The following is a 23,269-nucleotide window of genomic DNA, read 5'->3' as shown; positions in this document are numbered from 1 at the left end:
TAGTTTTTTGAAGAACCACTAAATTTTTTTTCATAGAGACTGCACCATTTTATACTCTCATTTGCAATGTACAGGGGGGTTCCAATTTCTCTACATCTTCACCAATACTTGTCATTTTCCTTTATAAATTTTTATTATAGCCATCTTAATAGGTTTAAATTGGTTTCTCATTTGTGAATAGATAGTTTTACTTTTCCTTTTCATATTTGGATGCCTTGTCTTTCTTCTTTCTCCTCCCTCCCTCCCTCCCTCCCTCCCTCCCTCCCTCCCTCCCTCCCTCCCTCCCTCCCTTTCTGTCTTTTGTCTACTTGCTCTGGCTAAAACTTCCAGCACTATGTAAAATAGCAGTTATGAAAACAGACATCCTTGTCTCGTTTCTGATCTTAAGAGGAATGCTGTCAATCTTTCAACATTGAGTATGATGTTTTGAGTTTTTCATAAACTCCATTTACCATATTGAGGAAGCTCCTATCTATTCCTAGTTTTGTATGTCAATTGAGATGATCACGTGGTTTTATTTCCTTCATTCTATTTGTGATTCTAACATATTTTTTTTTATTCTAACATATTTTTAATAAATAATCAGTATCTTAGTTTTTGGTAAATTTTATACAAATTTTGATATACCTTCCAGCATATTTGGGTAACAGGATCAAATCTCAGAGGGACAATATGAGTAGTCAGGCACAAAACATTTACCAAGTTTGGACATGGTCATTGAAATTTTCTTGTGCTGAAATCTGCTTAACCTTATTTGTTTAATATTTTCTTGAATAAAGAATATATAAATGCATTATATATTTTTTTCAGTTTTGAGACTTCCCTCCTACCCCAATTTTCATAGCTATCTACAGTAACCTTTATAGTCTAATTCAAATCCAAACATACTTGTTTGGAACAGATCTTTTTATCCAATGTAAACTGTATTTTCTTTTTTTAGTATCTATATAATTCTCTGCTTGAGTTGAGAACAGCTACTTACTGACTGTAGAGAACAATTTTTTATGTCTCGTTTGCAAATATAATTTTCTCCACTTAGAATATTCTTTTCTGTACTCCCCCATTCCAAGGTATCTCTTCGCTCCTTTGAGATTTACACACATTATTAGCCCTTTGTTAAATTTACCTTTGACACTATACTATTCTGAAAAAAAACTTTTTTTGTATAATCTGCCTTCTATCTGGTTGCTAATAATTCTCTTTAGGATAGACTCTCTTATTTCTTTTGCATTCTAAGACAATGAAAGGAAACCAACGAGGGGCTTTATAAAAGCAGTCTGACTCAAACTCTACCATTTACCAAAGGGATGTGAGGATTAAACAGAAAAACAGAAGTAAACCCCACCTGTACAAGAAGAGCACAAATTCTGCCTGTAGTGCCCACTATAGGAACTCAATAAATTCTGTACATTTTCATGACTATAAATAAGATTTTCAAGCAAACCTTTTTTTCAACTTCCAAAGGAAGTCTCACATCTCTTCTTAGGAAAAGCTGTGGTGTTTCCCTTTGGGGATCCAAATTAGTCAATTCAGCCAGTATTTCTGGCCAGTCCCGAACATGTTGCAAGGGTTTATGATATGGTTTGAGTTGAAGGCCTGAAAAACATCTTTCCTTTTATAAATGATAATGTAAAAATAGATCAATTATATCAATGCACAGAAACTTTGTATTAAACTCTCTACACTTAAGTACCGACTACACACAAATTAAGTGTAAATTTAAATCAACATTAACTTTAATTAATACTACTCGACTTGAGTTGATTGCTTTTGTTTTTAAGAATATAAGAATTGCCCTGGCTGGTGTTTCTCAGTAGTAAGAGCGTCACTGCAAGGACTGAAGGGTCACGGGTTAGATTTCCGGTCAAGGGCAGATACCTCAGTTGCAGCTTCCACCCAAGGCCCTGGTGAGGGTGCCTGCGGAGCAACTAGTCAATGTTTCTCTCACATCAATGTTTCTCTCCACTACCCTCCCCCCCATCCCTCCCTACCACTCTCTTTGGAAAAAATTTCCTTGGGTGAGGATTAAAAAAAAAGAAGAATTATGAGAATAATTCTTAAAAGTAAAAAAATTATTAAATCTATTTAAGATCCTTAATTTCATGATAGCCTAATTATGATACAATCAGTAGTATATGGTTAAAAAAAAAACAACCATTAGATAACCAATCAAAACAACCTCAATTAAATCCTTTATGTATTTGCAATAATTTGAGAGACAAATCTACAGTAAAAGATTGATTTTAAATAAAAAGATCTGAAAGAAAATTTATATAAAGAAGAAATTTTATATTATTTTGAGCACTGAAAATAAAGGCAAGTTGGATGAGCGCCACATTTAATGGCATTCAAATAAAATTCCATTGCCAAAGAAGAAATGTTTTGTTTTTTTACTACTTAAAATATTGTTTGAATTAAGTGAGGGAGGCTTACCTTTTTCAACAGTTTGAGCACAAATAATTTATATAAAAGAGAAGAACACTGTATCACTTTAAAATTTAAAAGTCAGTAATTAACTGTTATTAGACTGATGTTAAATGTAACTGACCAACCCACTCTCAAAAAAGAATAATGATGTTCACACAAAATAACAAATTTCTTACTGAGGTTTTCTGAACAGATCCAAATAGTGAAATATTGCTGTGTTTCTTGAGAGAGACGCATTCCTTCCATTATCTGCTGCACTGTGGTATTATTTCCATGCTTCAGTTCAACAGAACGGTATGATCCATCCATTCTGTATATTCGAACTTTTTCATACTAGAACAAAGAATGATAATAAATTATGCAACCTGGTTAGAAATTATACAACCAAATCACCAAAATGCTTTAATTTCAACTTCATCTGCTTAATATAGATTTCTAACATGGAAAATATCAGAAAAACAGCTTCAAGTGAGAATGTGCTGGCAATATTTTTCAAAATTTTACTTTTATTATTTATATTTTCTAAAACATTTTCCTCTGGATATCCCATATTCACATAATTTTGAGAAACTAAGACAAATTAGTTTGTTTTTTTTTTTAAATTCAACTTCAAAATCTTCTGAGAGGATTTTTTTTTTTGGTAAGTTGCTATGTACAATGTAGATATCAAATGGGGGATATACATTGGTTAACTAAATGTGGTGTTAGTCAAGTACCTCATGAGTCTAATGGGCCAAAAATTATACTACAGAAATGTGTACCACCAATAATTTGTCCTAAGAGAAATCTGTAATAGAAGACTTTGCAGGTAGAAGTTTTAAGCAATGGACCTTAAGTCAGTTTTTTTTCCTCCAGTTCAGAAATTCCTAGAGACAAATGAAATTCTCAGTAACATTTTTGTGGTTATGGGGTCTCCAAACAACTTCCAGGACAGTTCATTTTGGATAAAAGTACCTAATTCCTTTTATCTTTTACATTCCAATATAAAAAGTATGGGAAGAAAAAAAAGTATTTTAATATACAATTAGAAAATGAATTGCAATGACGTATAACATAAAGTTGCCTATACCACTTAGCTATTTTCTTGCCCTTGTCTTGTGCTCATGGAATAGTGTTTTCACAAAATGTGCATGAGTGTGTAATCATCTTTAAAGGGAAAGATCATATATTCTTTTTTTTTAATATGTATTTTTATTGATCAGAGAGGAAGGGAGAGGGAGAGAGAGATAGAAACATCAATGATGAGAGAGAATCACTGATCAGCTGCCTCCTGCTTGCCCCCTACTGGGGATTGAGCCCACAACCCGGGCATGTGTCCTTTATGGGAATGGAACCTGAGACCCTTCAGTCTGCATCTGATGCTCCATCCACTGAGCCGAAACAACCAGAGCGAGATCATATATTCTTTATCAGTTATCAATTTCAGCATTTCATGATGTTAAACTCACAGGACTATTCAACAAAGACTTACTGTCTCATTGATGGGAAGTTTGGAAAGGCTCACACATATGGGTTATATTTGTTGGTATCAAACTTTTATCCTATATCTGTTAATATGAATCCTTTTATCTGGTTTGCAAGTTTTCAAATCTTTAAATTAATGATAGATTTATCATCACTATAACTTTTAGGATTGAGTTTTTTTCTAATTGTTAATTCTTTTCTACCTTAATGTCACTGCTAGTTATTTTGGACATAATTAGATGGAAAGCCAGGTTGAATAGGCAAAACAAAAAAGCTAGGAAAGCCCTAACCGGTTTGGCTCAGGGGATAGAGTGTCGGCCTGCGGACTGAAGGGTCCTGGGTTTGATTCCAGTCAAGGGCATGTACCTTGGTTGCGGGCACATCCCCAATAGGAGGTGTGCAGGAGGCAGCTGGTCGATGTTTCTCTCTCATTGATGTTTCTACCTCTCTATCCCTCTCCCTTCCTCTCTTTAAAAATCAATAAAATATATATATATATATTTTAAAAAAGGCTAGGAAATCTCCAATCTTAACTCATGCCATGCACTTTCTTGAGGAGTAAAATGAATCTGTAATAGATAACTTGCTGAAACTAAATTAATGAATGATGGTTAATGTCAGTATTTACAAATATAAAATATTGCTGAGGAGGCCTAAGTAGAGATCTATGCTTCAATGAACAGATTAATTTGTAATTAACACACCAAGTACAGAGAATATACTGAAAATTAAATTAATTTTAAGTGATTAAAAGATTTACTTATGCAAGTTTCATTTTGTTAAGCAAGAATAAACATCCAACCATATGGATGATAGCAAAGTTAATGTTTATGAAGTCTAACCATGAGGTTTTATAAAAGCAGTAAAGAAACCAGCCATTCACCCTTACACCTTGTCACAGAACCTGAAATTACTTATCAATTTAAGTAGGATGCTTGGCTCTACTCTGAAGGTAATCTTACTGGTTTGTTAATGGCTTCCTTCAACAATTTTGCAGTTTCTTCCCAATTATTTTGTTTGTTTTCTTCACAAATATTTAAAGGGGATTTTCCTTGTTGGTCTGTTATGTGCTAAAAATGAGGGGGTAAAGAAGAGGATAAAGAAAAAAGGCATATAAATATATGGCAATCTAAAGGCAAACATTAAAGTTTGATTTAAAAAAAGACTCTTCTCAAGTAGTAAATATGAACCATACTTAGTACATGCTGTAGTTAAAATAAACATGAATTACCAAATATGAAAGACTTAAAGCTCAGATCAATGTGATTATTGTTTTTTAAAAGTTATGATTACAAATACAACAAAGGTTTTGTTAAAACTATTCTTTTTCCCTTCACAAAATACTTGTTAATACAAATTCTAGAAAGTGGGTAGAAAATCTTTTTCATTCTTAAATATATTTTTGAAGAAATACAATATGAAATGAAAAGAGGTTAAATTTTATACACATGCTGTAGAAGACTGAACAGTAATATGAATGTACTTAATGCCACTGAACTGTACTCCTAAAATGGCTTAAATGGTACATTTTATGCAAGACATATTTTAGCATCATCAAAAATGTTTATGTATAAAGCAAAGTTTACACATAATATGTATTCTGTATAGTAAGTGAAATTTGTTTTTATTTTTCAGCTAACCTCTCAAGTATACTACTGAGCATGTTAGTATCATTATTTGTTATTCACTGCTGAAACATTAAAAAACAACAACAACCTGGAAAATAACTTACTCTGTCAATTTCTGGATGGTTTAAGAGAATCTGTACTATTTCAGCATGTCCCCCACCAGCAGCAAAATGAAGAGGAGAACTAAGATGTCCATTTAAAAGGTTTGGATTGCACTTTCCTTTTTCTAACAATATGCGAGTGGCCTCAACCTTTCCAAGCCTATTTTTTAAAAAAAGAAAAAAGTCATTTCAAATGTTTTAAAACTCCAAATTTTAGAAGACACCCCAAAGAAATCTAAGATTTTTCTAGGCAGAGAGCAAGGAACTAAGATACAGACAATGTTTTCACTGCTTAGGGACTGATTCCTTATTAATTATTCTGGTTCAATTCAACTGTGTTTACTTCTGATCAATTCGGAGAAAATATAACCTCAAACACAAGATAGAGCACATAAAGTACAAAAATTATAATTTAAAGAGAGAAAATGTTTAGTCAAAAATATGTCCAGAATCAGAAAGTAACTCATAAACTTTTCACAAAGGTCTGTGATTTAATAGGCCCAAAGATGTAATTCTGTATGTAGCTGTTATGTTAGGTAGTGGATGACACATAAACATATGTAAAATACATAGTCGCTGCTCTAATAAAGGAGTACGATGTAATCAGAGAAGTAAAACAAAAAACATGGAATAGTTACATAATGCTCTATAATTTAAGTAACAGCTTAGGATACTAACCAACAAAATAAGGTACTATATACTTATCAAGATAGTATATAATTAATGCTTTAAAAATATTGGAAAAGGAAGATTATTATTTCAGTCTAAGATGGTTAAGTAAAGAGTTTTAATAGGCTAACAACTTTAACTGGATTTTAAATAGGAATAAACTGAAGAGATATTGAAGAGAGGTAAAATATTTTAGGTAGTGGGAAAAGTAATAAGCAAATCAAAGACCCAGAAAAGTGAGTAGTGAGTCCAACATTTGGTTACAGCCAAATACTTATGTAAGGATGCAGTTTGAAGCAATGATGGAAAAGTAATTAATAGTTTAGAAATAAATGGGTGGGAGGAGGAGAGAGGAAAGGAAATTTTTTTTTAGATATGGTGCATTTAAGGGGAAAATTGCACATCTTCAAAACTGGTTTGTTTTGATTTTTAGAAAGGAGGGGATGAGGGGTGAGGAGGAGAGACATCAGTGAGTTGCCTCCTATACATACCCCAACTGGGAAAAGAACCTACAACCTAGGGATATGCCCTGACAGGGAATTGAACCCACAGCCTTTTGGTTTATAGGATGATGCTCCAACCCACTGAGACACCTGGCCAGGGCCACTCAAAGTTAATTTTATCAAAGGATAAAACTTTTCCTTGGTGTATTGTAATAATAATATTTTTAAAAAAATACTGAACATGAATGAACTTTAGATTTAAAAATCAAAATCTTTAAATTATTACAATACTTTAATAGTAACAGCCAAGATTTATTGAGTGCTTATTATATGCCAGTACTCTAAAAGCATTATTTGCATTTTCTTCTTTAATCTTAAGAAAGGTACTATGATTAAGCCCATTTTATAGATAAAGAAACAGATCCTTAGAGACTTTAAGTAACTTGCTAACGGTCATACTTTTAGGAACTAAAAGTTGGGATTGAAACCTAGGGGCAATCCAAAACACATTAAATACTATACCATACTTCTGTTTTTATGCAACAGATAGTTGAAAATATTACCATTCTTTTATTAGATGAGAAAATAACCCTGCCCAAAAGGGCAACAAAATAGCCAAATATAAATTTGGGATTTCTAAATTAAAATTCACTGCCTGTGTCTTTCCTAATTCCACAGTGTACTTTCTTGGGGTTTGAACTATTCTCTACCTCTTTTTGCTTAGTTCCAGGTAAAGTATGTGAAGTTTTCTTAGTATTGTTGCTACTAGCAGTATTTACTAGTAATATGTGTAAACAACTGTTAAGTTTAGGTTAAAAGATTTAGGGTAACTTTTTACAAATTTGATATAAAAACTCTGTAATGGGCAGACAAGAACATATGGATAGAATATAGGAGCATATTTTTAAGGAATGGCATAGTTTAAAAGGAAGAAAAATGTATATTTATAAGCAACTGTATTTAGCTTCTTGATAACAAATACTGGAATCAGTAAAACAAAAGAATTTGAGCTGAAAAGAACTCTAGAAATTATCTAATTAATGCATTTTACATATAGATTTAAAAAAATGAGAGGCAAAGAAGTGAAATGAAGTACCTTGCTTAATGTCATGCAGTTAAGAAGTGTGGACACTTAATAAGCACTAAATAATATAGGCACTTTTTAAATGAGTCAAAGAAGTTCACTTTAGTACGTCAAAAGCAACTTTTCCATAAAAAGTAAATAACTTTATTACTTCCTCTCTAAAGGATGGGCTATATGGCAAATGGTTAACTACTGCTATGAATACAAATTTAAGAACTCAGACCAACGGAGGGGAAGAGTCACTATCGTGAGAAGAGTAGGTGAGCAAGAGCTACATTGGGCAACTAGTGGAAAGAGCTAGCCTCAATCCTGGGAGCTAATCCCTCTCATCTTAAAAAAAAAGAAAAAGAAAAAAAAAAGGAAGGCTTTAATGCGAATGAATGTTTTTGGGGGTTTCCTGATACCACAGCTTCCCAAAGAACTAAAAAGGTACTTTACTGATATAATGCAAGTAAATCATAAGTAGCTAACACATGTAAATTTTATAGTAAGGGTAAACAAACATAACTCCAATACAAAACAGATAAATAAGGGTCCTGTGCTGTGCAATGACATTTGCTAGTCATCAGCTATCTTTCTGTATGACCTGGTAATAATGCCTGAGAACACTAATGATACTTTTCCTATAGGGCAGACCTGGCAATTCTGAATGGAACACATCTATAGGCACATCAAAGACATAAACAGAAAGCTCATTAGGCAAACATGGTAGAAAAAAAGTGGCTGGAATGAGTTTTGAAAAGGAGCACTAATATTTGTAACCAACTAGAGGCCTGGTGCATGAAATTCGTACTCAGCCCAGCCTGCACCCTCTCGCAACCTAGGACCCCTTGGCGGACATCCCTCTTGCAGTCCGGGACTCCTTGCTCCTTACCACCTGCTTACTCTCTGCTCTTACCCCTCCACTCGCTGCTCCTTAGCACTGCAGCAGAAGTGGGAGAGGCTCCCGCCACCGCCACTGTGCTTGCCAGCTGTGAGCGTGGCTTTTGGCTGAGTGGCGCTCCCCCATGGGAGCATATTGACCACCAGGGGGCAGCTCCTGCATTGAGCATCTGCTCCCTGGTGGTCAGTGCACATTAGAGTGACCGGTCATCCTGCCAGTTGGTCGATTTGCATATTAGAGTTTTATTATACAGAATGATTCATTCTTTCTAAAAGGAAAATAAAAAGTAATCTTATTTACCAGCATGCATAATGAATGGGCGCCCAGTGGTCATTATCTAACTGATTGACTGAAAATTTTTCATTGAGAAGACGAGTTAATAATTCTGAATCTCCTTCACAGGCACTTCGATGGAGAGGAAAATCATCTACCCATGGTCGTTCTCTATTCATAAAAACAAATTGAAAGCTGTGTATCATTGAGAAGCCAGAAACTGAATTACTTATGCAATGATTATGTTATATATTAATTGCATATTACATGTTAATTAATTTTAAACTATAACAGAATGCAAGTTTTAAAAAAAGCAAGGTGGAGTAAAACCAAAACAGTACTTGTCTTCTGTGACACTGCTCATGCTTCTTTGCCATTTTTCCTGCTTGGGAATTTGGATTTTTGAGTAGTCTGGAGCTCCTAGACCAAAGTATGGATTTATTACCACTTTATCAACCTAGAAAGGGAAAATAAAACAAACAAAAAAACCCTTAAGAGCTTTAGATAATTAACTTTAATATATAAGGTATCCCCCCAAAATGTATACATACTTTGAATAATTATAAAGGCAGTGTTTATTAGAATACATTTCATGTGCTTGCTTTGGCAGCACATATACTAAAATTGGAACAATACAGAGAAGATTAGCATGGCCCCTGCACAAGGATGACCGGCAAATTCCTGAAGCGTTCCATATTTAAAAAACACACACAACATTTCATTTTTAAAATGTAATAGAAATCAACTGTTAAAATATATATATACATTTTTTTGGGACACCCTGTATATAGAGTTAAGTATGGATGTCATGTTAATATTTACAATTAGTAATAGATGCATTTATCTCAGGGGAAAAAACTCATTTGAGATGAAATGTCTTTTGAAATCAAAGCCAAAATTCATTCAATTCTTACCCTGTTTGTATACTGAAGATCTGATCCAAATAAAGGGTTGTAAATACAGGTATCTGCTTTCTCTAGGGCTAACATTTTACTCTTTATTTCTAGTGCACTATAGCCCATATGTAGTGAGTTTTCTGTCTGACCTGATTCAGTAGCATATGCAGGATTTATGACATTAGTTTTTATCCGCTCAAGAGGAGATGGTCGGAATAAAGCTGGAATAAAGTGAGATTGTGCATGACGTTCATCTAACCACCTGGCAAAATAGAATAAAAGAATAGTAGATACATTTGTTCAAAAGTGAGGATAAAAATATAATACTATCCAATTCTGGTACGTGATACTTTGTAATATTCAGATTTTTATACTTTTAATTAATGTTGGTTAAGTACTTCATTTACTATTAACAAAAGTTTTGATCATGGACATAGCAAACCACTTTAAAAAATGTATAAACCATTATAATAATAAAAACCCTTTTCAAAAAACATGAAGCACTTTTAAAATTTAAACCACTGAGACACAGGTACATTAGCCCTGTTGTTACAAAAAGACAAAGGCATGGTAGATTAAAAGACTTGTTCACTGATGAGAGTAACTCAATACTAAATCTAGTTTTATAACAAAGGAATCTTAATTAAAACAAGGCATTCTTTGCCATTTTTGAAGATAAAATTAACATGTTGCAAGCAAACAAGGACAATCCTATCTTTGGAGTTTTTCATTTTTATGAAAATGAAATGATACTTCAAAGACCATTATGATACTTCAAAAACCATTTCTTGCAAATTAAAACCATGAGGTATCACCTCATACCTGTTAGAAGGCTATTATTCATTTATTTTTGGTTAATCCTCACCCGAGTGTATTTTTTTCCATTGATTTTTAGAGTGGAAGGGAGGTGGAGAAGGGGGAGAGAGGTAGAGAGGTAGAGAGGGAGAGAGAAGGGGAGAGGGGGGGAGAGAGAAACATTAACATCAACGCGAGAGAGACACATGACTGATTGCCTTCCAAATGTGGCCCTGATCTGGGCAGGGGATCAAACATGAAACCCAAGTATGTGCCCTTGACCAGGTATCGAACCTGAGAGCCTCCAGTGCAAAGATCAGTGCTCTAACCACTGAGAATACTGGCCAGGGCTAGCTAGAATGGCTATTATTAAAAAGACAGGAAATAACAAATATTGATGATAATGTGGGGAAAAGGAAACTAACTCTCAGGCACTGTTGGTGAGAATGTAAATTGGTGCAGCCACTATGGAAAATAATATGGAGGCTCCTTAAAAGATTAAGGATAGAACTACCATATGGTCCAGCAATTCCTATTCTGGGTATCTACCCCAAAAATATGAAAACACTAATTTTTAAAGATTTATATACCCCCTATGTTTACTGCAGCTTTATTTATAATAGCCAAGGCATGGAAATAACCTAAGTGCCCATCAACAGATGATTGGGTAAAGAAGATGTGGCATACATATACAATGGAATACTATTTAGCCATAAAAAATGATGAAACATTGCTGTTTTCAACATGATGAATCTTGAGGTAATTATGCTAAGTGAATTAAGTCAAACAGAAGACAAAAACCTTATGATCTCACTCATATGTGGAATATTAAAAAAGAAACAAATGAACAAAACAAAGTCATAGATTCAGAAAACAGAATGGTAATTACCAGAGAGAAAAGGGGGAGGGTGAATTGGTTAGGGGGTCAAATATATGATATGGGAAGGAAAATAGACTGGGTTATGAACACACAATAGAGTATACAGATAATGAATTCTCGTATTTACACATGAAATTATTTAATGTTATTAACCAATGTCATCTTAATAAATGTAATTTTTACAAAATTTACCATTTAATGGAACTGGAGAGCATTATGCTAAGTGAAATAAGCCAGTCAGAGAAAGATAAATATCATATGATCTCAATCATTTGTGGAATATAATGAACAACATAAACTGACGAACAAAGATAGAACCAGAGTCATAGAGGCATTGAATAGACTGTCCAACCTATGAGGGAAGGCGGGGGGAGGGGGGGTGCGGGTAAGAGATCAACCAAAGGATGTGTATGCATGCACATGAGCATAACCAATGGACACAGATGGAGCGGGGGGTAAGGACATGTGCTGGAGGTTGGGGGCGGTCAGGGAGAGGTCAATGGGGGAAAAAGGAGATGTATGTAATACATTAAACAATAAAGAATTTAAAGTAAACTAAAAAAAAAAAAAAAAATTGCCACTAAAAAAAAAAAAAGAAAAAATAATTTTGCCACTAACTAAAAAAAAAAAAAAAAGAATTTAAAGTAAAAAAATAAAAAATAAAAAAATTTACCATTTATGAATACATATACTATTAATTTCATTATTTTCTTCCCAAAGTGTTGGTATCAGAGTTAATTTCTATTATCAACATATATTTTATTAAAAAATATTTTTAATGGCAGTTCTTACTTATCCAAGGCTATTAACATCCTTGCTGTAAGAGTAGCAAAGTGAGTGCTGGATTCACTACAGACTCGCATAATATCTTGTAAGCAGTAAAAAATTGGGCATCCTGGAGTATACGTATATTTAGTATTATCTGGAAAAGAAAAATTAAGAATTATGCCATCATATAAAAGGTTTACAACGGCATATTTCTTATTTAAAAGTATATGTTTATAAAAATAGTTAAATATAACATAAATTATTTTAGATTTATTTTTTAATATATTTTTATTGATTTCAGAGAGGAAGGGAGAGGCAGAAAGAGATTGAAGCATCAATGATGAGAGAGAATCACTGATCTGCTGCTTCCTGCATACCCCCTACTGGGGATCGAGCCCACAACCCTGGGCATGTGCCCTTGACCAGAATCAAACCTGGGATCCTTCAGTCTGCAGGCTGATACTCTATCCACTGAGCCAAACCAGCTAGTGCTATTTTATATTTCCAATTAGAAGACCTGGAGTCAAATGATGGGCAGCTCTGTGACCTTATCCACTTGGGTGAATACACATTTATAATTTTGGAGAATTAAAAAAATTATTTCTTCTTTCTCTTTCTCAATAATATAAAACTGATTAATAAGATTTCCAAAATAATTTTAAAAACTGAACTTTTTCCCCCAACTATGGCTGGGAAAACATTATTTTCAGTCCAGAAGCTGGAATATTACTTTTAAATCAAAACATCTTTGTTTAGCACTACCTGGTTTGGCTCAGTGGAAAGAGCGTCAGCCTGTGGACTGAAGGGACCTGGGTTCGATTCCGGTCAAGGGCACATACCCAGGTTGCAGGCTTGATCCCCAGTAGGGGGCATGCAGGAGAAAGATGATCAATGATTCTCTCTCATCACTGATGTTTCTATCTCTCCCTCTCACTTCCTCTCTGAATCAATAAACATATATTTTAAAAATATATATTTAACAAATTTCTCCATCTTACATTAATTACAACATGTATTTTATATAACAGTATTATGTAGTAACTATGAATGCAAATTCCTAAATTTCTAAATAGATTTTAACTTAGCATGTAAGGCACAAAAAGATTCATAAGATAAAACTTGAACTTTACCTTTGACAACTGATGGAACAATAAATAATGCTGCTTCTCTGCCCATCTTCTCCCCATCCAAAGGAAATTTCTTCAGTAGTACTACTCGTTTTCCTAATCATTTTTTGAAAAGTCAGTAAAGATAAAAAGTAATGGGCTTTTATATTTTATAAATTACTCTGAGAATTAAAATTATTTCAAAAAGGCAGTAAGAACAGTCAATTTTTATAATATGCCCTAATAAAAACTGATGATTCTGATAATATTCATTTTGTGGACAATCAACCAGTAGACTCATGGTCCTGGTCTTGACTCAATAGAAGAGAAGTTTCCTATGCCTGGAAAAAAAACTGTCCTGCTAAGGACTGGCAGAGCAGCTCAACAGGAAGGCATCCTGCAGGCTCAAACAGCATATAACTCCTCACTTGGCGGGGATGCAGACGGTAAGAATTTTACTACAGTCTAGAGTAGCTAAAGAGGGTGGTGTATAAATTGCAAAATCTTAAAAGTTTAGCATCTCTTCACTTAATCTTCAACCTCCGCCCTCAATTTCTGATTTTTATTAAAATCTGATTGGGCTACAAACTATTGTTTTGAATTGTAACCACCTTTCTTAGTTTATTTTCCTGATTTGGCAGCAAGGGAGACAAATAATAACCTACAAGTCTTGTACTCTAAAACCTCTCATCTTTGCAGTTCAAAGATACCTGAGAAACCATATTTCTAGCAAAAGTAGTTTGCACTTTCTTTTAGTTTCATGGCACCCCCCCTTGGCTGTTCTCTAAATCATTAAAAAAATTAAAGTCAGGTTACTTTTTCTTTACTCAGGTTACTTCTTCAAGGGGCTTAGCTGTATTTCAAAAAATTTTGAGTCTCTTTTAAGTTTTTTAAATGAAAAGCAGCATAACAAGAAATTGATTTTAATATATTTTTTAAATGTCTTTCTCCACAAGCATTTAAAGCAACTGTGTTAAAGAAAGAGCAGTGGGGAGAGATATATGTAATACTTTAAATTATAAAGATTTATTAAAATTAAATAAAAAAGAAAGAGCATAAGAAAAAAAGAAAGAAAAAGAGAAAGAAACAAAGAAATAAAGAAACAAAGTTGTGGGGTTTTTTTTACCTCTGATACCCTGGTTTGCAGGAGAAATTGGTTTGGTGGTTTCTACTACATAATCCAATATGCCTTGTGTTATTTCACTGTTGCCTTGAAGTTTAGTTTCCAACAAAACTTTCTTTCTCTTTTTTTTCTGCCCTTCAATGGGAACTTCATGCAATAAAATCTTAAATAAGAAAAGTAATAAGAGAAAGTTTAAATCAAATTTATTTACCCTGGAATATAAGCTAGCTGCATATTAGACACTAGTTGTATATTAGAATAATCTGGGAAGCTTTTTAAATAGTATTAATACCCAACTTCATCTCAGACCTATTAAATCAAAATGTGTAGGGAATGGGGTCCTGGTACTGGAAGTTTTCAAGTTCCTCAGGTGATTCAACAGTGCAGCCAGGAAGGACAACCAGTATGCCAGAGCACTGCTAAAGCAGCAGCCTCCTGAGAACCCCTGAAATATTCTAATAGGTTTCAGATAATTAACCCTAAAAATTAATTTAAGCAAAATGCTACAAAAATTAGCTGGAGTTAGGTGAGATTAGAAGTACTCTATTAGCCGAGGCCGGTTTGGCTCAGTGGGTGGAGCGTCGGCCTGCGGACTGGGGGGTCCCAGGTTCGATTCCGGTCGGGGGCATGTGCCTGGGTTGCGGGCACGTCCCCAGTGGGGGATGTGCAGGAGGCAGCTGGTCGGTGTTTCTGACTATCTCTCTCCCTTCCTCTCTGTGGAAAATCAATAAAATATATTTAAAAAAAAAAAAAAAAAAGAAGTACTCTATGATGTTTGGAATCTGCTGTATAGAAAAGATAACAATTCTATTTTTGGTCATCCCATCACATCTACATGTAAAACAGGGTGTGCAAAAGTAGGTTTACAGTTATGAGTGCGCAAAACCAGTTTATTCTTGTATTATTATTTATTAATTATTGTATCATTTTCCATACAAACAATTATAAATCTACTTCTACCCCACCCTGTATAATTGAAGACTACAGAAAAGTAACTTAATCTCCTAAAACTTAACTAAAGGTAAAAAGATATTTTTTTAGTGAACTGTTGAAAACAGTTGCTTGGGATAATAACAAAGAACAATATGTAGACTGTAATTTTGAATAAACTGACTTTAAAAAATTTTTCTTTAATTTTGAGAGCCATTCCATAAATTGTACTAAAAACTAAATAAATTATCTGGAAAACTCAAACAAGTACCTTTTAATATCTAATAACTTATATGTATCAATGAATAGAAAAATGGTGAAAAATATACAGCAGAAAAAGACAGTGATGGGCAGAGATCTAGGGTTGTCAATTTTAGCTTGTCAACATCTAGGCTGTCAAGAATTTACAGGATAAGACTACATGTAAATGAAAATAATAAAGAATGACATTCAATAGTAGCAAATCAAATGTTAGCAGATTGTTCTCACTTCATATGACTTAGCTTTGTATTCCCGGGAATTTAGACTGGCCATATTCTTTGGACGAATAACAGCAACATATGCATCTTCTATGTTTTCTGGATTCCCCATTGCTTTATTAAAAAAAACAAAGAAATATCTTGAAAGATTACATTAAAGGACACATAATCACTTTATACACTACTAAATAAGATGTTGATTTTTCTATCTTAGAATATATATACTACCTAAAAGGCAAGCCTGAGATGACTGTTATATCTTATCATTAAACTATTTAAAACCTTAGCTTGTAATTTAAGACTTCCTTGTAATCCGTTTTCCCTTTTCTGTTAAAGGTAAAAAAACAAAAAACAAACCAAAAATAAACCACAACATACTTTCAGAAGTCTTAATTGCATAAAAATCTACCTTTTATATTTAAAATAGTGATACAATTATAAAAATGTCTTGTATTGAATTGAAATAGTGATTCAGAATATTAAACACTTATTTTCCATAAATTACACAAAGTGCAGGTTATTTGGTTAATAGTTTGGAAGCTGTAACTAGGTAGCTGCTGCCATTGACTTTTTTTTTTTTTTTTTTTCAGAATCTTTAGAGAACTTTGATATGTGACATTTGAATGAGTTAAGGTATAGTTTATAACTTCCTTTGGAGGTGCCTGCCACTGTCAAAAACATTTGGTTAGTTGATAAAAGCTTTCTGACAATATGTACTAGTAAAAATATTTTCTACTTCCAGAAATAAAAATATTTTTATCCCAATATATATTATATATGTACATATATATACATATATACACATATATATATATACACACACATATACATACACATACATCTGTAGACTTTTTCCCCCAGACTAATTTTAAATCTCCATTGAGCAATTTCCAACGAGTGAGTGAATTTCAAGCACCCTCCTGGTAGTTTAATAGTTCTATGTTCTTAAGTGCTATTATTAAATGTTTTCAAGGCTAGACTAAAATGCATCTTTGCATTGAATATATTATATTTATCTTTTAAAAAAAGCTTTCCTCATTTACATGCCAGCAAATTTCTTTTAAAAAAATTGATTTTTAGAGAGAAGAAGGGAGATAAAGAGGGAAGAAGGGAAGGAGGGAGGGAGGGAGAAGAGGGGGGAAGGGGGAGAGGGGGAGAGGGAGAGAGAGAGAAAGAGAGGGGAGAGAGAGAGAGAGAGAGAGAGAGAGACAGACATCAATCAATCAATCAGTTGCCTCTTGCGCCATGACTGGGGATCCAACCCAAAATCTGGGTATGTGCCCTGACCAGAAACCAAACGCCCCAGTTTTTGGTTTATGTATGATGCTCTAACCAACTGAGCCACACATACCAGCCAGGGCAGCAAATTTCTAAGAAAACATCAAACACAGTTTCCAGGTCATGTTGAGATGAATGTTCAATTTTTTTCAAGTCTATTAGGCATTAAAATGATCTCTCTGTTCATATTTAATGAGTTCTTTATTGCTCCTACTGTCATAGAGAGAGAAAGAAAAAGATAATTTTCAATAAAAGTTTTTAAATATCATTTCAGAGGAGATAAAGGAATTTTTATTCTGTTTTCTCAAATGAAATTAATAAAGTCATTTTGGAACCTATATTTTAAAAAAAAGCCCTATAATTTGAAAATTTCCTTAAAAATAAATTCTTTTAAAATACAGTTGCTTTTGTCATTTTAAGTAAACATTAGCCTTACATTAAAACAACTATTAAAATTATTGCACAGTTCTAGCTGGTTTGGCTCAGTGGATAGAGTGTTGGCCTGTGGACTGAAGGGTCCCAGGTTTGATTCTGGTCAAGGGCACATGACCGGGCTGCGGGTTCAATACCCAGTGGGGGGGAGCATGCAGGAGGCAACCAATCAATGATTGTCTCTCATCACTGATGTTTCTGTCTCTCTGTCCCTCTCCCTTCCTCTCTGAAATCAATAAAAATATATCTTAAAAAAACATTGTTCAAAAAATTATTGCACGAAAATTTAATATTATTTAAGTAATTAAATAATCTTAGTTTATTTTAAAGTATAAAAATTTTTACTTATTTAGCCCTAGCTGATCTATCTCTCTCCCTTTCCCTCTCTGAAATCAATAAAAATATATTAAAAATTTTTTTTCACTTGTTTAGATGCAGATATTTCACCAGAGAAACTACAATAAAACATTAAAATTGAGATATTCATTTTGAAGATATATCATTCATTCTCACTCTACATCTCATAGGATTTTTTTCAGTTCAGTTTTCCATAAGATCATTCTTAAAACCCCACTTCATGTAACAGAGCTTCGTATACTACTGAAATCAAGATAAGTCCTTTTGCTTCTCAGAATTTCTATTTAGCAATTACTTTTCACTTCACATTAACAATGACCAAGACAACAGATGCTCAAATTATGATATGTATGGATATCTCCTTAAAGACTACAAGCTCCCAAAGAAAGGCATTGTATTGTGAATACAAAAGGTATATGCACAAGTAAATAAAACATTTGTGTGTTTTATTTCTATTAAGCACCTAAAAAAGAAAACAAGTAATTCTTAGTTTTCTAAACACTATTTAAATATATTTTTTTTATTGATTTCAGGGAGGAAGGGAGGGAGAGAGAGAGAGAGAAACATCAATGATGAGAGAGAATCATTGATCGGCTGCCTCCTGCACGCCCCCCACTGGGATCGAGCTTGCAATCTGGGCATGTGCCCTTGAATGGAATCGAACCTGGGACCCTTCAGTCCGCAGGCATCCACTCTATCCACGGAGCCAAACCGGCTAGGGCTAAACACTATTTAAAGCAAATAAATTCTTTTGGTCAACTAATATTAGAAAAAATATATATCTATAAGCAAAATGCTTTACCGATGCTCATCACTTCTCTAAAAGATAAACAGATGTGATATAATAAAAAACATTACCATGAAGGTTATATAGTATTTTGTTTTTACATCATTTAATGTTAACATAACCCTAAGAGATTCTAAAAATTGATTTTCAAGAAATATTCATAGTTGAATATTCTTAATATACGTATTTCCAGTGACATGAAAAAAAGAAACAAAGGCTAAAGTTAGGAAAAGAATAAAAGCTACTAATATATGAAGGCAAAACTGCTAAGGCAGAAACAAATGTGAGGGGACTGGGAGGTTAACTTGAGCTAAAAATAATTAAGCTATAACTAGAGTTTGCAATATGCTTAGACTGGGTTTTAAATAAGGGTTCAAGTTACTAAGTATAGGAAATATGTGGCATTTTGTTATATGCTTCATTCTATTCAGGAAAATACTTTGACATAAATGATGATATGCTGCCTAAATAATGAGGCCTTACAAATATGCAGAAGTGGTTCTCAATTGGAGAACCACCTATTAACATCATCCCATAACATCCACTACTGGGAAAGGACATGCGTGTCTCTTTGCTCAAAGCCACCCAAAAAAGTACCTAATTGGGATCATTTGAAAATCTATAGGGGCCTGGCTGGTGTGGCTCATTGATGAGCGTCAACCTATGAACCAGGAGGTCATGGTTCAATTCCTGATCAGGGCACATGCCCAGGGTTGTGGGCTCCATCCCCAGTGTGGGGCGGGCAGGGGGCAGCCGACTAATCATTCTCTCTCATCATTGATGTTTCTCTCTCTCTCTCTCTCTCTCTCTCTCTCTCTCTCTCTCTCTCTCTCTCTCTCCCCTCCCCCCTTCCTCTCTAAAATCAATAAAATTATATTTAAAAAGAAGAAAATACATAGGGGCCTTTCTAGTGGTCACTATGACTGGGGGAAGGGAGGTATACAAATGGCCATTTAGTCCCCAATAGGCAGGTCTGTTAACATCTCTCTACTATGCTACTCAGTCCTATTTAACAAAATGCCAATGTCTTTTAATAAGAAACACCTGCTAAATAGAGTACAGAAGTGCAAACTTAAAAAGACTTTTGCAATGAAGAATCAGTATGTAAATATAAGGATCATAAATTTCCTATCAGAAGTTGAAGTCAACAAGATGATTTACTTACCAGTTTGTAAACTACATGCTAATAGAAATTACCAATAATCAGAAAATATATCTTCATAAATACCTCCCCATCTCCCCCTCGTCCAAAAGCACATTATCTTAGGATTCTGTAAGATGTTCCTGAGACCAAAAAGAAAGCTCTCCCTTCCTCCATCCTTCAGCAATGTTTCTCAATCTTTAAAATCCATGTCAAGCCCTGGCTGGTGTGGCTCAGTTGGTTGGAGAATCGTTCAATACACTGGAAAGTGACGCTGGATTCCTGCTCAGGGCACATGCCCAGGGGCCATAAGGAAGGCAGCCAATTGATGTTTCTCACATCCATGTTTCTCTCTCTCTCTCTCTCTCCAATCAATAAGCATATCATCTGGTGAGGGTTAAAATAACAAAAACAACAAAGTCCATGCCACCTTTAAATAACCAAAGCAACCCACAAACCTTACTGTCCATAGTTGAAAATAACTAATAAAATGCATTTTATTTTTATCCCTACCAGCCAAAATGACTTTTATCAAGTTGCCTTTAAGTTTTTATTGCTTTCATTTTTCTAAATTTAATTTAATATACTTTTAAAATAATAGAAATAATAGTTAACACCTATAATGCTTATTTTGTGCTAGACGCTGTGCTAAGTGCCTTCCATAAATTAACTCATTTTACTCCACCCCCCCCCCCCACAAATCTGATGATGTAGGGATTATTTTTATCCCCATTTTACAGATGAAAAAAACAAGTAGAGTGTCTAAATTACTTGCCCCTTCCCCATTCTCCTGAAACAAATCCACTATTTTAAAGCATTATAACATTAAAGAGGAGAGATGGGAACTAAATATCAGGAATTCCCCTACAGGGATTTTTGACCATAAAAACCTCATTCTTAAATTGGTTAATGGCAATAAAAAGAGAGGAAGTAATAATGAAGCCGAATAGAAAATACCCACTAGCGCTGCTGCTCCTCAGCTTCTTTCTCCTTGTCCGTTCAATTCGTCACTCGTCAATAAACCTCACTGATAATTTTAGAATTCTTTTAAGTGGCACTCTACTCTTCAATTTAAGATATTTGATAATCTTCAAATAGCTTTCGAAGGCAATTGCACTAAATTTGGCTAACAGAGAAGGAACTAAGTAATCAGTGAAACTGGCAACCAAGTGAATTCCTACAGTGAACAGCACGTACACTCAATGAGCTTCTTTGGGGAAAGCACCATATCCCTAGTGTATCTAAATAGGCTACATATTCGTTGTTACTGTGGTTCTATAACCCAATTCTAAGGGGGAAACATTAAGAGAAAAAGCGGGTCACGGAATGAAATGTTCTGTATTGCTATGAAAACATTTTTGAGTTTTTGACCTTTCCTCCAAATGAGATGAGCACCGCAAAACCGTGAAAAGACTAGACGAAGGGAGAAACTGTGAAGCCACACCCCTTCTCCCGGGGTGCGATGAGAATGGAAGTGAGAGAGAGCTGGGCCAGCTCGGTCAGACAGCTGGTGCGGCTAAAAGCAAACCCAGAAAGCGCACAGCCTCTAAAAGATGGAGAGAGGCGCGGCAAGGAGAGCTGAGCGGGAACGGCGTGCGGTGCCCAGGTTTCCCAGACGTGACAACAATAAACACGCCGCCCGGGTGGGGCAGTACCACAGCACCGGGGGCGGCCGGGCACGCCTCTCCGCTCCCAGAGCTGCCACCCAGCCAGGGGCGTTGGCCGCTGGGAAGAAATAAATTCCTTGCCTGGAGAGACCAGATGCGGAGATAGTCCAGCCTCCCGCCTCTGCTTTCTCGCTGGAGTCTGGATCGTGCAGCTCCACGTCTCACCCGTGCGGGCGGCCGAGCACCTCCCAGGCCGCTACATTCGCCTCACGGGGTGGGACAGCCACCTGGGGGCGGGGGACCGTCCCGCTGTCTCATTCCTCCTTCCCTTCCCTTCCCTCTCCCAGCGGCCGGGCCCAACTTCCTGTGACAGGAAAACCCTGGGTCGCCCGCGAAGTTGCCGGATGTGTCCGGCCGCGCTCCCGACCCCGCGCCTCCAGAGCTCGGAGGTCTGGAGCTTGGAGAACCTCTAGCCCACGGGCCGTTTATTGTCCTGCCCTCTCTTCGCACCTCAACACCATAAACGCCTCACCCTCTCCCGAGCTAGGGGTTTCCAGACAGTCACAGGCCTTCGCTTTCCATCCCGCCGCTACCGGGGCGAGGGAATCGCTTCCGGGTTCACACCCGTGACAGCCTCGCGGGTGGCGGCGGAAGAGCTTCCGGGTCGGCAACCGAGCTGCGGCCGTTACCTGCTGCTTCACGCTGGGGCTGCGGGCCGCGTGGGGCCGGTGGCGGGAGGCTCGGGTGTCGGCGGCGGGCGCGCCTGCAGCTGAGCGAGGGGCGGGTACGGGAGGAGGACCGGGGCTGGGCGCGCGCGCGCCAGGCTGGAGCATGAGCCGGACTTGACCGCGAGGCGGAGGCGAGAGCCACCGCCCCCTCTTCCCCTCCCGCGAGAAAGGCGGCGCGGCGGCCGGCGAGGGATGGGGGGCGCCTGCTGACGGAGCCTCGGCGCGGACGCCTCCGGCTCACGCAGCGTTCCCGCGGGTCCCCGGCGCGCACCCTCGGCCCCAGCAGCATCCGCCCGGCGGGCGCACCCGGGCGGGCGAGGAGGGGGCGCCCGTCCGGGTGGGTGGGGCGGGGAGGGTAACCGAGGTCACGGACTCCGCGGGAGAGGCTGGGGCGGCCGCGGCGGTGGCGGAGCTGCGGGGTCCTGCCGACCCTCACCTTCGGCCCGGGAAATAACCGTAAGTCTCCGCTTCGCCATACGGGTCTGTTTGAGGCTCACGCAACCCATTGGGGCTCCTGGTTCCGCGCTGCCCGGTTCACGCCCTCCCCGGCTTCCAACGAACGTGCCTGCCTGCCCTCGCGGAGGGCTGCCCGCCCGTCGCCGCTCCTCCGTCGGTCCCCCGGGGCTTTTCTCCCGGTGAATGTGCCAGCCTCCGCGGCGCGTCCCATCCTCCCCGTTCTGGATGCCCCTCCTGGTCCCTGTCCTCGAAGGATCGGTGTCCCCCCTCTTTTCCTTCCTGCACCCCAGTCTTCACGGCCTCCCCCGCCCATCCTTTGAGACGTGGAAAGGCTGCGGGTCTTCGCTGGCCGGCGTCTTGGGCAGCGGGATGGAAGTGCCGTGCAGGGACGGCTGCGATGGGTGGGGATCGGTGCAGATGGCTTGTGTGACTTTCATTTTTGGAGCTTTTGCCACCAAAACAAAAGAATGGGCCTCTTTCCTGGACCCTCCTTCCTCTCCCTTCCTCTAAGCCGTGTGCTCTCCGTGGCTGCTT

General features: G+C 36.8%; 2 protein-coding genes and 1 non-coding gene across 16 annotated transcripts in view; 2 read left to right on the top strand and 1 right to left on the bottom strand.

Annotated features, from left to right (window-relative positions):
* KRIT1 (KRIT1 ankyrin repeat containing) overlaps nucleotides 1-22,496 on the bottom strand; it is a 35,241-nt gene extending 12,745 nt beyond the window's left edge. The window contains exons 1-13 of one of the 10 annotated variants that reach the window (XM_036328221.1): nucleotides 22,084-22,196; nucleotides 21,693-21,838; nucleotides 15,960-16,063; nucleotides 14,544-14,703; nucleotides 13,442-13,534; nucleotides 12,336-12,465; nucleotides 9,887-10,130; nucleotides 9,314-9,429; nucleotides 9,000-9,143; nucleotides 5,624-5,780; nucleotides 4,854-4,961; nucleotides 2,604-2,760; nucleotides 1,445-1,596 (exon numbers count right to left, since the gene is read on the bottom strand). In XM_036328221.1, the coding sequence (XP_036184114.1) occupies nucleotides 1,445-1,596; nucleotides 2,604-2,760; nucleotides 4,854-4,961; nucleotides 5,624-5,780; nucleotides 9,000-9,143; nucleotides 9,314-9,429; nucleotides 9,887-10,130; nucleotides 12,336-12,465; nucleotides 13,442-13,534; nucleotides 14,544-14,703; nucleotides 15,960-16,061 (1,563 nt within the window). In that variant the 5' untranslated portion in view covers nucleotides 16,062-16,063; nucleotides 21,693-21,838; nucleotides 22,084-22,196. Of the gene's footprint in view, nucleotides 1-1,444; nucleotides 1,597-2,603; nucleotides 2,761-4,853; nucleotides 4,962-5,623; nucleotides 5,781-8,999; nucleotides 9,144-9,313; nucleotides 9,430-9,886; nucleotides 10,131-12,335; nucleotides 12,466-13,441; nucleotides 13,555-14,543; nucleotides 14,704-15,959; nucleotides 16,064-17,300; nucleotides 17,419-20,905; nucleotides 21,669-21,692 lie in introns of those variants that run through there. The other 9 variants (XM_036328217.1, XM_036328223.1, XM_036328220.1 and 6 more) reach the window with 9 other exon arrangements.
* On the top strand, nucleotides 9,567-9,673 carry LOC118666737. The gene has a single exon (XR_004971064.1). It is a non-coding gene; the product is annotated as a U6 spliceosomal RNA (small nuclear RNA).
* A 23-nt stretch (nucleotides 22,497-22,519) lies between the features above and the next one.
* Nucleotides 22,520-23,269, top strand: part of ANKIB1 (ankyrin repeat and IBR domain containing 1) — a 134,304-nt gene continuing 133,554 nt past the window's right edge. For all 5 annotated transcript variants that reach the window (XM_036328216.1, XM_036328215.1, XM_036328214.1 and 2 more), the window contains exon 1: nucleotides 22,520-22,735. The gene's annotated coding sequence lies outside the window, so the exon portion shown is untranslated. The remainder of the gene's footprint in view (nucleotides 22,736-23,269) is intronic.

The sequence above is a fragment of the Myotis myotis genome, unplaced genomic scaffold (genome assembly GCF_014108235.1).
Source record: "Myotis myotis isolate mMyoMyo1 unplaced genomic scaffold, mMyoMyo1.p scaffold_m19_p_11, whole genome shotgun sequence".
Taxonomy (NCBI): Eukaryota; Metazoa; Chordata; class Mammalia; order Chiroptera; family Vespertilionidae; genus Myotis; species Myotis myotis.
This window is presented reverse-complemented; position numbering and strand designations above follow the sequence as displayed.